Source organism: Microcebus murinus, chromosome X, assembly GCF_040939455.1.
Source record: "Microcebus murinus isolate Inina chromosome X, M.murinus_Inina_mat1.0, whole genome shotgun sequence".
Lineage (NCBI taxonomy): Eukaryota > Metazoa > Chordata > Mammalia > Primates > Cheirogaleidae > Microcebus > Microcebus murinus.
In genome coordinates this window covers 35,031,529-35,047,919 of record NC_134136.1, presented here as the reverse complement: position 1 = coordinate 35,047,919, position 16,391 = coordinate 35,031,529, and the positions used below count along the sequence as shown (strand labels likewise).

At 34.8% G+C, this 16,391-nt stretch overlaps 1 protein-coding gene across 1 annotated transcript in view; it reads right to left on the bottom strand.

Moving 5' to 3' along the window:
- The window catches only part of RADX (RPA1 related single stranded DNA binding protein, X-linked), a 58,966-nt gene extending 44,074 nt beyond the window's left edge, over positions 1-14,892 (bottom strand). Inside the window, exons 1-3 of the mRNA XM_012751163.2 lie at positions 14,150-14,892; positions 6,269-6,411; positions 2,570-2,762 (exon numbers count right to left, since the gene is read on the bottom strand). Of these exons, the coding sequence (XP_012606617.1) occupies positions 2,570-2,762; positions 6,269-6,411; positions 14,150-14,792 (979 nt within the window). The 5' untranslated portion in view covers positions 14,793-14,892. The remainder of the gene's footprint in view (positions 1-2,569; positions 2,763-6,268; positions 6,412-14,149) is intronic.
- Between the last annotated feature and the right edge of the window lie 1,499 nt (positions 14,893-16,391).

The window sequence follows — 16,391 nt, the reverse complement described above, 5'->3', positions numbered from 1 at the left end:
CTAACGTCCAGCCAGAGTTGAGATCTACTTATACATGTGGCTGCCTGTGTTTGTAAATAAAGTTTTATTGAACATAGCCATACCCATTCATTTATGTACTGTATATGGTTGCCTTCATTCTACAAAGGCAAAACTGAGTAGTTGCAACAGAGACTATCTGGCCTGCTAAGGCTAAAATATTTACTATCTGGCCCTTTATTTTATTTAAAAAAAATTTTTTTTTGAAACAGAGTCTCACTGTGTTGTCTAGGCTAGAGTGCCATGGTGTCAGCCTAGCTCACAGCAACCTCAAACTCCTGGGCTCAAGCAATCCTTCTGCCTCAGCCTCCCGAGTAGCTGGGACTACAGGCAAGCACCACCATGCCCAGCTAATTTTTTCTATATATTTTTAGTTGGCCAATTAATTTCTTTGTATTTTTAGTAGAGATGGGGTCTCACTCTTGGTCAAGCTGGTCTTGAACTCCTGACCTTGAGCGATCTGCCTGCCTCGGCCTCCCAGAGTGCTAGGATTACAGGCGTGAGCCACCGCGCCCGGCCTGGCCCTTTATAGAATTAGAAATAGTTTGTTAGCCCCTGAAAAAGAGGCAAAAAAATCCTGTTACTGATCAAGATATAGGGGAGAAAATAGAGACTGCGGCTAAGGTTATGAGAAGTAAAACTGTTTTAAAGACTAAAAGGCATATTTTAAATATATGCTTATCAAGGCTATCATTTAAAAAATAATCTCTGTATCTATAATTACTTATTTGAAAGCATAAATAATTTTTCATATCTTAGAGAGTTTCCATTACGAAAATCTGGCCCTATGATTCTATATAACAGAGGTAGCATAGTGTTTGGTTCAGCTTCAGTGTTAATTTTTTAGTGGTTGCTTATCTACTGACTACATGCTATCTATGGTCCTGCTTTTCATATGTTTTTAAGGCTTAGAAGTAGCTATTAGTACCAGATACATTTCTAGATTTATCCACAGCCATGTAAAAACTGTGATTTAAATTAACTCTCTTTACACCAGAAAACAGTGTATCTAGTAGAAAGAACATTGGGCTAGGTATCAGGAAAACCAGTTTTTGATTTCCACTATGCCAGTGATTTAGTATTTGTCATGAACAAAGTGACTTACCTCATCTGTTATTGACAAAGAATGTCTTAATTCTTACTAAAGAATTTTGTCACCTGGATATACTTGGTTGTGGAATATAATTTATAATTTGGTAGACATAATAATACATGTTGTGAATTAGTTTCCTCCTGCCAACTTTTACTGCACCTTCTCAAATAAGCCACAATATCTCTATCAGTTTAATTTCTCATCTTTCTATAGCAAAGACTAAATGAAATAATGGGCTAAGTGTACCAAACTATCTAGGTAATGACTTCTTCATCTAGAAAGATCTGATCAATGCCTGCAAAATGCTTAACATTGTAATAAAGAATCATATGAGGCTTTCCCAAATAAATACACATTTAAGAAGACAATGAACAACCGCTAAATTTATCTGAATATTCTTTTAGTAATTAAACTCAATGGATTAACTGGGTAATTTAGAATACATAGAAATTCAGGTTCAGAATTAAAAAACAATTATAAGCCAAAAATAATACTTAAACTTGTTAAGTGATGTAATCTATAATTCTGAAAAATAAAAATGAAAAAAATCACATCTATATCTAAAAACAGCCATTTAATATATTAATTTTAAGCTCCTAAAATATTTGGGATGTCAAAATGGCAAACCTTTGATTTGAATACTAATTAGGAAAAGCCCTTTCAAGATTGCAGCAATGGGCAAAATTTGAATATTGACTATAAGTTTGTTACATATTAGTATTATATCAATTTAAAATTTCCTATTTTAGGTAATTATACTGTGATTATATAATAGAATGTTCTTGTTATTAGAAAATATGTACCGAAATATTATTGAAGTGTTTAGGGGTAAGAGGGTATATATGGTTACTACTTTCTCTCTAATTATTCAGAGGGAAATATATGTATCTATATATATGTGTATATATCTACACATTAGTGTGTGAGTGTATATATATATATAGAGAGAGAGAGAGAGAGAGAATGATAAAGCAAAGGTAAATGTTAGCAATTGTTGAATATGGGTGAACGGTGTATGGGAGTTCTTTACACTATTCTTTCAACTTTTATGTAAGTTTAAAATTATTTCAAAATAAAAAGTTAACAAAAGCACTTTCAAGATAGTACCTAGTAGTTACAGCAAAATATATTCATTATTAACTTAATATTATATGACAAAAACCACATAAATAAGTATATCCCAATTGGAGCTCATTCTTCAATCAACAATAAATATCTAAGATGATTTTTCTTAATAAATATAATAATAAATAGTTATTTTCTTAATAAATATAATAATAAATAGTTATATTTATTAAGTTATATGATTTCCAGAGAATTTTAATGATATAGGAATTTAAAGGTTTGTCAGTCTGTAACACTTTTAATAATTTTTATGGTCCTTTGCCTGATCTGGTACTTTGTAAATTTATATAAACAAAAATAGCCATAAGACAAGAAAGTCATTGAATACTTAACCCATTGTAGAAATTGGTTTGATCTCTGGATCCACAGGGAGAGGCTGCATCCTGAATGGATAACTCTTTTTAACAGAATAATCTTGGAGCAGAAGAACTAAACCAACCCGCAAACTTTTATACCATTCAGGACACAGGGCATTCCACATAATCACTGACACCGTGCCTGAATTGTCAGCAACTTCCAAAAAGGTCTAGAAAAAAAAAAGAGCAAGAGCACATACATATTTCTCACTTTTATCTATATAGATGACATATAGCATATTATCTGTGATAATTTAGACTGATAGAAAGTAACATTTAAATTTTAATTCATTATGGGTAATGATTCGGTTGTCAACTGTGCTGATATTGGTGATCTAAAGAAGAGATTGTTACCAGATTCATGGAAGTAACCAGATTTATTACTAACTTACTGTGTGATCGTAGACTCTGAGGACATAGGTCAAATCTTATTTATATTTGGCTCTCCCATAATGTTTAGCAGGGTGCCTTACAGAGTAATCCCACAATACATTTGTCAAATGAATGAGACAAGTCACATTTTAAAGGTTTTAAGTGAAGATCTTGACATCATTCTTGGTTACTTGACCTGTTAGAGGGCCTTGATATTCATTCATATTAGAGAACTTTAGATAAACCACAACTAATTGAGTACAATGCCATCAATGCCTGATTATATTAATTTACTTATAGTGATATCTAAGACTCTGGTATAAATGACATAGGAATTATTTCTGAGATACTACTTGAGAAATTATGCTAGCAGGAAGGGGAATGTTAACACCAGTATACATTATTGCTGAGTCTGGGTATAGTTAAAATAGAGAAATCTGTTGCAGCAGAAAGTATTTTATGGAGTTTTTCTAGGCTAGAGTGAGTGCTGTGGCATCAGCCTAGCTCACAGCAACCTCAAACTCCTGGGCTCAAGCAATCCTCCTGCCTCAGCCTCCTGAGTAGCTGGGACTACAGGCATCCGCCACCATGCCTGGCTAACTTTTTCTATATATATTAATTGGCCAATAAATTTCTTTCTATTTATAGTAGAGACAGGGTCTCGCTCTTGCTCAGGCTGGTTTCGATCTCTTGACCTTGAGCAATCCGCCCGCCTCGGCCTCCTGGAGAGCTAGGATTACAGGCGTGAGCCACCGCACCTCACCTCTCAGTTTTAAAATATAGACAGCTTTGGTTCTACATAAAAGGCAGTCTTCAAAATGTTCTCTAGCTCTTTTAGTTTCTTCTTAAACGCTGAGATCCTTTTTCTTACTGATGAATATATATTTTGGGTAGTTTATTCCTTTATTCATTAAACATTTACTGAGTCCCTATTATGTTCCAAATATTATGTTAGGCACTGGGATGAAGAGATGAATCAAGCCATCCCTAATAATAATAGCTAATATACCATGTTTCCCAGAAAATAAGATCTACCCATAAAATAAGCCCTAGCAGGATTTCCAAGCATTTGTGCAATATAAGCCCTACCCTGAAAATAAGACCTAGTGCTGGGCGTGGCTACGCAGCGTATCTGTACAACCCATGCATTTTGTCATGGAGCGGTAAAGAAGATGGGCAGCCCTTCTCATCTGCCCCCTGAGAGTTCTATTGCTCGACATGAGAGATTGGGGCCAATGGTTCTAAAGGAAATAGAGTCCCAAGAAATTCAGGATGGAATTCGGGGTTTGGAGAGTTATGATGATGTTCCAGAAGAAGACGACTTAACTATATTCGAATAAATGTAGACTGTTGTACTGTACTTAAAAAGATAACACATTCCCTGAAAATAAACCCTAGGGTATCTTCTTGAGGAAAAATAAATATAAGACCCTGTCTTATTTTCGGGAAAACATGGTATATATAGAACTTACTATGTGTCTGGAATATAGGTAAATGCTTTACCTGTATTAATTAATTCGATCCTTATATCAACCTTGTAAGATAAGTACAATTAGTACCCCCATTTTACAGATGAGTAAACTGAGGCTTAAAAAGGATAAATAATTTTCCTTACATCATAAATCTAAGAAATGGTAGAGAGAGAGAGCTGAGATTTGAACTCAGTTCATCTGACTACAAGGCATGTACTCTTAAGCACTATTACATACTTCTTCCCTACAGTCAGGGAGCTCACAGTAGAGTAAGGTTAGCAAATGTATTAACAAATATGTGTAACTGGATTATGCATGCTCTGACAGACCTAAGTTAGGGCATATAATGGAGTCCTGAGTAGCACACAGTTGATTCTCCTTGGTGACTACACATATGGTTATACATGGAAAGGCTTAAAGGAGAGGTAAGCATTGAACTGAACCTTAAAAGTGGCTTTGCTAATCTGATGAGAACTGAGAGGAAGAGCATTCCAGGCAGAAGAAACAACAGGAGCAGAGGCACAAAAGGTAGAAAAGAATTGGTTATTTTTAGGAAGTTCTAGGTAGGCCAATTCGGTTTGTATGAGGCATGGAGGGATCAGGAAGAGATGAGACTGGATGGGTCTTCCTGTACACAAAGAGTAAGAAGCGAAAGAAACAAGTAGAGTCAAAAATCTAGGGAGGAAAGTATCTCAACAATGAGAAAGCAAAAAACTATAGAGGGATGACTGAATAATGTATGATATCATGTGATAGAATCTAGAACTATGAAAAATAATGAAGAATTTTCAATGATGTGAGAAAATACTTAAAAAATATTAAATGATACTAAATTATATGCATATGTTCTTGTTTTATAGGATAATTTAATGTAATATATGACATACATAGTCACATGTAATATATAATACATATGCTCATATATGTGATATATAATAGACAAGATATGATAGATATATGTATAAATGATATGCATATATATGTGTGTGTATATATATATGATTTACACACACATAAGAAAGGGAATAAAACATATGTTAACAGTGGCTCTCTCTCAGTGGTAGGATCTTGGGTGATATTATGCTTTTTATACAGCTTTTTACATTTTCCAAATTCACTATAATAAGCATGTATAACGTTTATAATAAAAGCTTAGAAAACACCTAAAACAGTCTTGATAACATGGGAAAATATAGTATAATACTAAGTAAAAGCAGAACACATATCAAGAAAGTAGATCTCATCAGCATTATATGGCACAGAGAGTCAAGATAATAGAAAAGTGTCACATGGATTTGACAATCAGAAGGTTATTGGTGAATGATGAGCTGAAAAAAAAAGCCAAAGTTATTGTGTTGAGAAGTGGGAGGCAAGGAAGTGAAAACATCTAGTGTAAGCTACTTCTTCGAGAAGCTTTCTTGAAGAGAAGGAGAGAGGGAATAAAGGAATCACAAGGTCAACAGAATTTTTTTTTTCTTTTCTCTCTTTTTCTAAAATGGAAAATATAGTATGTTTATGTGGTGGTGTAGAAAGCATAGCTGAGAAGTAAAGGTTGAAGATAATGGAAAAGGTGTGAAGGAGGCCAGTTGGATCAGGAAACTGAAGGGCACCAATACAGAAAGGATTTCTTTTTCTACAATAAAGCATGTAGAAAATACTTTGCAAAAAAAAAAAAAATACTTTGCAATATATATTTATTTACATTTAAAAATTATTACATTGACCTTATAAAATGGTATTTAAACAAATATGTTATCATAATATGAAGTCATGTCTGTAAGTTATAATCTATAACTTTAAATTAACATATAATATCTTATCATTACTTATACCTGGTATGGCTCAATCATCTTTTTATCAGGTTTCCCATAGTATCGCAGTTTTGATTTATGCAAGATCCTCACAAGCAATGCAGGGAAACTTCTTCTGTTAGTCCAGGTCATTTCAAGGTGAGAAAGTGAAATTATTTTGGTATCTAAAATATAAAAAAGAGTAAAAATTCTATTTAATATGTCAAGGCAATTTCAAAGATCTATTTTAATGGTTATAAATGGTAGCCAGATCATACCCAAAGCAACTCCTCTTGCCAGCTAAACCACTCTATATACTTTTCCCACCTAAACTACATACCATCTGATATTGATAGCTAAAATATATAAAGGACTTACTATGTGCCTGGAACATAGGGAAATACCTATATTAACTAACACATACTTTCATCTAGAATGTCTTCCATCTTACCAAACCATTTAATTACTTCTTGGAAAACTTGGAACTGAACTCACCTTCCTTAAGACATTTTGTGGAAAAACTGGATGTCTTGGAATATTTTCCTACCACTAAGTACTTATGTGTTTAATTTATAGCATTGTTTTACGAGACATTTCTGTATTGTTCTCACCTCAGTTTCATATGTATAAGTTCCATCTTTCCCAAACATGCCAGACATGGACCTTTGTATTTGCTGTTCCCTCTGTCTGGAATGTCATTCCCTTAGATATCCAGGTTACTTTCTCCCCCTTCAAGTTTTGCTAAAAGGTCACTTTCTCAGTGATGTTATTGCTAACCACCCTATTGAAATCTGATCCCCCATCCCACTTTATTTTTCTACAGAGACTTACTATCTTCTCATATGCCATATAATTTACTTTGAAATGTTTTAATTTTCAAGCCTGCTGGCAAGCATAAAAACTGCTTAATAACTATTCATCATCTTAAAGGATTAATTTGTATTCCTGATTTTATTCTTCCTTGGATTAAAAGGGGTTCCATCTGTACTTCTCTCCACATTTTGCTCTCTCACAGCCCACAGTACCAATTTTTAAAACCTGACTTTGCATTAGTTCCAATATTTCTTTTGCTAAGGCACCTTTCACTTCTAACTTTGTTTACATGTTTTACCTAGTCAGCATTTTTGCATAAAAATCATACTTGTAATTTTTTTCTAATAAGAGCTTAAGTGGTATTTTATAATTATGCCTCTACCATAAAAACACACACACAATTTTCAGTATTATTAGGACAGCCTATATAATTTTCCTTCCAGGTCCTCCCAATACATTACTAGCTCAGGATCGCAGGTCCTAATATTTAATCTGATGTAATTAAGTGATTTCCTTTTTAATATAGTCAGATAAATCTCGGACCAGCTTTGAATTATCTGGAATGTACATGGAACACTCTTGATCAATGAAGGCATATACACCTCCTTTATACTGGCTGGAATAAATTCAAGAGCTACATGAGTTTGTAAAACCATATTTCTAAGAGCTACTATTTCTGCTATAATTAGGTCCAGAGAGTTAGCTGCGATCATACATCTGCCTGGTTTATATTTTTCCCAGTTTGAATTTTTAACTCACAAACTTCATAGAACACACATATATTGCTCAAATTCAAGAAGGAACTGCAGGCTATTTATAGATAATGAGGTATCTGTATAAATTCATAGCAATATATGTGTTCATTATTTAAAAAGAATGATAATAAATAAACTGGTTATTTAATACAAAAAGCCAGAAGGTAAGCAATGGAACACTGATTCTCAAATTTTTGGTCACAGGACCCATTTATATTCTTAAAATTGAGGATCTTGAAGAGCTTTTGTTTATGTGGGTTATGTCTATCAATATTTACTATATTACAAAACAAAAAATTTTTTTTAAATTTTTATTTATTTTTCCCCAAATTCTGTGAGTACAAATATTGTTAGGGTTACATATCTTTCCCCTGCCCCCCCTCCCCAACCCGCTCTGCCAGAGCTTCAAGCGTGTCCAGTCTTCAAAAATTTTTTTTAAAAATTATCAACTCATTTTAAAATAACAATAAACTAATATACATAATTATATTTTTAGAAAGATTACTATATTTTCCAAAACAAAAGAAATTTAGTGAGAAAAGTGGTACTGTTTTACATTTCTGCAAATCTCTTTAGTATCTAGCTAGATACTCGTATCTTCTTTGGCATCCTGTTTCATGTCTGTTTCAATGTCACAAGTCATGTAGTGTCTGGAAAACTTCACTGTGCACTTGTCAAAGAAAGAGTGAAAAAAGGTAAGTAAAGCATTATAATTGTGAAAATAGTTTTGACCTCATGAATACCCTGAGTATGTCTTGGAGATACCACCAGAGGTCCCTGGACCATACCTTAAAAACTGTTGCAAAAGAATAAATCTAAGGAATGCAGAAGGTATAAAGACAAAAGCTGAAAATAATGAATTAGAAAACACTATACCACAATAAAAAACTCAGTAGGACCGATAAATCCAATTCTTTGGAAAAAATTAATGAAAAGGTAAACTTTTGGCAAGTCCAATCATGAAAAAAGAAAACAAAAATGTAATATTCAGAATGTGATCAACTATACACAAAGAAAAATTGTTAAAAGATTATTATATATGATTCTACATCAATAAACTTGAAAATATCAGTGAAACAATCTTCTAGGAAAATATAAGTTACCGGTGTTGCCTTAAGAAGCAGTAAAAAACCAGAATAGTTCCTTAACCATGGAAGAAAATGAAAAAACTTCACAAATAATGGCCTCCAAAAATGGCAGCAGGTTCATATCATTTTACAAGAAAATTCTAACAACTTTCAAAGAATACTCTTTCCCTGAGCTATAAATTATCCAAGCCCGGTAAAATATATAAATTGTATCAATTCACTTTATAAACTTCGAATAATCCTGAAGAATCCCAATAGAAATACTATAAAAGAGAAATCTATAAACCCAAATCATTTATGATGGCAAAAAGCTTTTTTTTTTATGGCAAAAATCTTAAATCAAATACTTTCAAATCTAATACAATAACATGCCAAAAGACAACCATGCCATGACCAAGTAGAGTTCTAAACATTTGTAGGGGGATATTATAAATTCTGAATAATTTTGGAGACTGACACAGACACATAAGTTTAAATAATCCTGTTAAAACATTAAGTGTAACCACAAGGAGACTACAGACATAATATATAACCTCCAAATTACTAGAAGAAAAAAAATATTTTAATCCTGCAAAAGTAAAAAAAATAAAGGATGGCATATAGTAAACATAAAGCAGGATTTCAATAACAGGTGCAAACATCATTATTCACATTAAATTTAACTGAATTAAATTCATCTCTTAAAAAGAATTGGTTTGGGTCAAAAAGCAGAATGTAAGTTATATTCTTCTTAAAAAAGAAAAATCTACAACAAAATGGAAATAAAGGGATGGACAAAGATACACACTAGGCTAATGGTTCTCAAAGTGTGGTCTTTGCATCAGCAGCAGCATCACCACTATTGAACTTGTAAGTAATGCAAATTCTAGGGCACTGCCCCAGACCTAATGAATCAGAAACTGGAGCAGGTGCTCAGCAATGTGTATTTTAAAATGCTCCTGAGGTGTATGAACACCCACTCACTTTTGAGAACCACTGCCCTAAGTGCTACCAAAAAGAAGTGGTAAACATTATCATCTGATAAAACAGAATTCAAGACAAAAAGGGACAAAGAGGCAAACTCCATATTGATAAAGGGTAAAATCCACCAAGATATTAATCAGTTACAAAATTTTATACATTATAGCAACATCTAAAGCAAAAGCTTTTAGAAATATAAGGAGAATTGGATAAAACTATCATCATAGAGAAAAGTCAATATTCCTTTCACAGAAATAGGCAAACAGATTAAAAATTAGAATATAGAATATTTGAATTAGATTTTAAAAACCTAGTATAATAAGGAGCTCTAGATCTAATAAATAAGCTTTTTCTAAACTTTTGGAGGTTAAAGAGAAATTCCAATTTAAAATAAAAAATTTTGAGTAATGAATAATAATAAAATCTCTATACTTCAAAATCTGGGAGTGCAGTTACAGCAGTCAGCACCCAAGGGAGATTTCAGAATTTTAAAAGCTTCTGGAAGCAATACACAAGTAAATAAATGAATGAAGCATTCAACTGAAGAAAGTAGTACAAGAAAAATATGAACGAAGGAAGTACACATATGGAATTAAAGATGATAGCAGATATCAAGTAGAAAATATTTCCTTACTACAGATTTCATTATTAGTAAAGCCAAGAGTCATTTATAAAATAACAATAAAACAGGCAAACCTATGGCGAGGCTGGATCATGAGGAAAGGTGAACATATAAACATTAAGACTGTGAAAGGAGACATAACTGATAAGATATTAAAAATATAGACTACTGTATGCAACTTTGAGATCTAGGAGAAATGAGATTTTCTAGTGAAATATCAACTGTCAGAAAAGGACTCAAGAAGCAACATTATTGGTTTGATCACTTTCTCTACAAAAAAATTGAAAAGGAGTTACTGTCATCATCCCCAATCCCAGTCCAAGATATCAGGTTCGGATAGTTTTAGGGGTAAATTCTATCAAACCTTCAATAAGCAGAAAATATCTGAAAGCACAGAAAAACAGGCAAGCTTCCCAATTCATTCTACTAGGTTAATATTAACCTGATATTAAAATGTCACTGAAAAAGTATTCCCCCAAAAAAACCCCAAAATGAAACCTATGTACCAAATTCACTTAAATATACAGATATAAAAATATAACCATGACCAAGCGGGGATTCAAAAGTGGTTGAACAACATAAAATCCATCAGCTTATTTCATTTATTCCCTTATTCAACACTTACTGAATGCCTACTATGTGCCAGACATTGTTCTGGCTATAGGGGATCCGACCCACAGCAGTGAAGAAAAAAGTCCTTGATCTTATAAAACAGGTAAGGGGAGAAGGAAAAATAACCAAATAAAATAATCCCAAAGTGTTATGATTCCATGAAGGGCATCTCCAGGGTGATATAATAGAAATATATGGGAAGGGAATACTTATTTAAAAAGCCCTTTCTAATGTGTTTTATATATTTGGACTGAAACCTGAGGGAGGGAAGAAACTATCCAAAAAGATGAAAAAGCAGGTGCAAAGTACCTGAGGCAGGAAAAAGCCTTAGGTTTTTCCTGAGGTTTGAGGATCAAAAAGAAGGCTGGGATTGCTCGAATAAAATGGTGGAAGAGAGGGGCTAGAGATGAGGTTATAGAGGTGAGTAGGGGTTCTATAGGGCAGGGGTCAGCAAATTATGATTCATAAGCCAAATCCAGTCTGTTGCCTGTTTTCTGGTAAATAAATTCTACCAGAACATAGTCAGACTCATTCATTTACATATTGTCTATACAATAGCAAAATTGAATAATTGTGACAGAGATTATATGTCCCACACAGACAAAAAGATTTACTATTTGGCTCTTCACAGAAAGCTTGCCAATCTCTACTGCAGGGCCGTGTGGACCTATGACTTGCTGTTTAAATGAAATGGAGAGCCACTGGAGAGACTTAGGCAGGAGAGTGGCATGATATAACTTCCAGTTTTAAAATGTCATCTCTGAGGTCACAATATGTGTGAACTTTTGGGTAGGGTGCTGACTGTGAGGAGGCATGAAGGAGTCTTTTGGGGTGATTGAAATGTGCTATATCATATATATATATATATATATATATATATATTAACCGGGGTGGTTACACAAGTGTGAATATAAAATTTATCAAACTGTATTTTTAAGATCTTTTTACTTTACTGTGTATAAGGTAAACCTTAATAACAAGTTTCAAAAGCACAAAAACATACCATAAACAAATTTAAGGGAAAAGGAACCAAATGCAAGAAAATAATCTGCAGTACGTAGTAGACAAAAATTTAATACGCATTGGCAAAGAAATCTGATAAATTAACTAGAAAAAGTCAAAAGATGTAATTTAAAATAGTAAGATATGGGGAAATGGACACTGTGATATATATGTTGGTGAATATAAATTAGTACAATATTTTCAGAAGATCACTTGTCAACATCCACTAATTAAAAAATTCAAATACCCTTTAACCCAGCAATTTCATTGCTAGTAATCCATTTACCAGAAATACTTGAATATAGTGAACAAAAATATGTGTACATCCTAATGATGTTTAGCATTGTATTTAATACTGAAAACTTAATGACTGCCTAAAACTACAAATTACTCATTCACATGGGTATGATTACATAAATTACAGTTGTATCCAGACTATGGAATATTTTATGTACAGTTATACATAAAAGATGCTTGAAATATGTTTAATGGAAATAGTAAATTACACAATGCTATATAATTCATTTTTTTCAAAAATACACACCAAATTGCTGACAATTTGGAGTTTTGAAAGGAAAGTTGAAGGCTTGAGGGAAGGTGAAAGAGGTCTTTCACTCCACCCCAATATTTTATTATTAACAGTTTCAAACATCCAGCAAACCTGAAAGAATTTTACAGCAAATATCAATGTACACACTTCCTAGATTTTACCACCACCGTTTTACTATACTTGGGTCTTACACTTTTAACACAATATATATTCTTTTAAATATACAGTTTGGATCTTTTTATGGCACATGGATATCAGCTTTTGTAATAAAAATGATTTTGATAAATGAATAGATATTACTTTGATAGAATACAACCAAAATACACTTTTACAAAGTATTATCCCCTTCTTAATTCTTCTTTTAGGGCACTGATTTTTCATTTACATATTCAGTTCTAAAAATAGAAATGATCAGCATTTATCGTAATGCGCTACTGTCTTATTCCATGCTCAAGATAAAATTATTCCATTATTTCAACCCCAAATAACTATCTTGCTTGTAAAATTTAGTTATTTAAAACATCCTTGGCTACATATGTCTACAACATCTTTTTTTCCTTATGACTACATATGACTATAATTGCATATTTTTGAGCCAGTTGTCATCACTTTCAAATTTGTTGTTCTTACACGTCAGAGTTAGATTATCTATGATTTAGCATTGTGATGACAACATAAAAATAAAGGACTGAAAAGCAGTAGATGTAGAAAATTATAAGAAAATTATAATCTTTCTCCTTGCAGTACTTTCTCTTTTATTTTTTGCATTTTACTTATTCCCCATTCCATACATGTTCATGCCTATAGTACTATTATTCCCCTTAATTCCGTCTTTTATAGAAAAAACACTTTAGAGCAGTTGCTGGTGACTAGCTAGCATTTTCAGGTCAACTTTCTACTTCTGATACAGAAAATTTGAACTTCTCAGATCAGTACTGTCCGTGGTAAGCAATAAGAAACACGAAGATGAGAATTCCACGCCTTCCCACAAACTTACATATTCAAAAAGTGATATTTACATAACTATAACACTCAAAGACATAAAAGTGACATTTTGAACAATGTTAATTATTGAGGAATACATCACAGAACATCCTTTTTGAGTGAGCACGCAAACTCGCAAATTTTTACAACTCTTATGCTAAATTCAAATCTATAAGCTCTTCAACCGACACAATGTACTATTTTCTCAACCGGAATGGGAACGAAATTAAGATTAATTCCACCGTAGTCAAACGTATAACGAACGCCTGAAGAATACTGAATTCCAGATCACTACGTTTGGCAGACTGAATTTAAGATATAGTCTGACACTTCTTGAATTGGCCACTTTTGCAATCAAACCAAGACATGGGGCTGTGCAAATTTCATTAAGCGGGAGTCCTGTCCTTCAGTCATTCAAGAAAACTTGTCCACTACCACTCCTGGCTTATACAAAAGCAACTCGTTTCCTTTCCCGTTAACACAAGCTCCTGAAAATCATTTTTTAAAAACCCTCCGTCATTCCCTCCAAATACTTACCGCTAAAATTGTGTTCCTCAGGTTGCTTGTTGGTTAACCAGATATCTCCATATGGATCTTCGTTATTCCACAGCGCCAGGTAATGACTCTTCCCGCCCCTTAAAGGCCTCTCTGGTTTCTCCCCGTGCGCCCTATTTCTAAAGGGAGTTTCTAAAGAAATCGTGTCTGAGGTCTCCCCACAGTGGACATTATCTATGCACAGGATCCCCTGGCCTAACCTTTTCTCGTTGTAAAGACAAGAGACTCTGGAGATTTTCATTTCTATGCCAACTTTAAGAATATTCTGATGGACGAGAGAGTTTAAGCTGGGGTCCAGGTAGCACTTCTCCCGGTACACCCCGTCTGAGATCGTCACATCATAGCAGTAAAGAGGAGGCTTGGGCACCGTGTCCCGCGGCTCATCCTCTAACAGGTACCTTTGGACGGCTAGCACAGAGACAGGCACTACCTCAGAGGGGGTGACCCACTGGCGAGGTGAGCCGATTATCTGGTCAAGAACCGTTTGGATCCAGGACCTGGGCGCTTGGGCACCAGCCCTTCGTATCACCCCTCCGGGGACCCCAGCCCGATTTCTCTCAAGGTTCGGCAAATCTAGCCCAGCATGTGAGGGACCAGCCTGAGGCTGGCCTGACTCACCGGACATTGTTGGGTAACTGCTGCGTACCCTCTTCACTCCTAAAAGCTAGCCTGCCCCGCGCAAAGCTAAGAGAAAATAAACCGCGCGCTTTGGCGACGATCTCTACTCTGCCCCTGCTGACCAGCGAGGCTCCGCCCCGTAGCGAGGCTGCAAAGGTATTGCGCGTGCGCGGCCCAGATCTCCCGCCCCTCACTTGGCGCGCTGCAGACGCCAAGGCACTGTTACTAGGCAGGCACACGCGCCAGTTACGTAGCAGGTCGTTGGACCTCGTGCCAGCGGGATTGCCGTCTGAGGGAGGGCTGTCAAAGGAGGGGGAGGAGGGAAGCGGTGGTCGTCACGGTTGCCGAAGCTGGGGGAGGAGCGTACCCCGCTCTCTTTGGAGGAGGATGCCCAGAGGCAAGGGAAAAGGGAAAGTGACAGGAAGCCGGGTGCAGGGAGTCATACCTGAGAAGCTTGGGGATTTGGGCCTTGGGCCAACAACAGAAAGTAATTTAGAGTTGGTTAATATACATTAATGTGATTACATGAGTCTCCTGTAGTATGAACAAAACCAGATAATGTATGCACAGCCTTCAGGACAGTCCCTGGCACAAAAAGTCCTCAATAAACGTTAGCTGCTATTGCTATTAGCATTAGCATAATTGTCTGTAGTGGCTCCCTGAGTGCAGGGTGGGTGAATTAGTGATTAAGTGCAAATGAATATAGAAAATTGCAGAATTGGCTTGGTTAAGAGCTGTCTTTAGATTAGACTTCTTAAAATGCACATATATATATATATATAATTCCTGGCTTAACTACAGCTAGGATATAGAATTTCAGAAACTGCATTTCTTTACTACAAGGCATATATCAGGAATGAATGTAAAGTGAAAAGGCTGATAAGAATAGTAAAAATTAAGGATAAATATTTACTAGATGTACCCAGATGTGCTAGTATACATAGAATGTAGTAATTATCCTAAGAATACTTTTGAAAATGATAATGAGCTAATTTTTAAAATATTAATTCCCCTTGGCTCTCTATTTTATTCTTTATTCACTGTCTATGAAGTCCCTACTATGAAGCGGGCACTGTTTTAGACCACTGGGAATAACTGTAGTCAGGTTCTTTGAGTCAAGTTTCTTCTCATTGTTTGGGCTAAAGAACCCTGCCATTATTAATACTTAATTCACTCATTCTACATATATTTCTTGAGTGTCTGGTCTGGGCAAGGTACAGTCTTGCTATGGAGACCCAAAAACATAGTGAGGAAAAAAGGAGTGGAGGGGGCAGGAGTTAATATTTTGTAGAGCATGATTAGGGAAAGGCTCTCCAATAAGAGATTGAGTAGAGTAGAAATTTGCAGAAAGTGAGGAAATGAGCTATGTGGATATCTGGAGGAATGATACTTGAATTAGAAAGAACAGCAAGAGTAGATTCCATGAGAGCATACCTGATATTTTCAAGGAAAGAAATGCAAAAGCCAGTCAGCTGCAGTGGAGGAGTGAGGGAAAGGGTGGTAGAAAATGAGGTCAGAGAGGTAGCAGGGTTTCTTCTATTTTGAGGAAAGGATTGACATGCTGCTTCAGCTTGAGCTCCACTTCCTTCATGATGCCTCCCCTAAC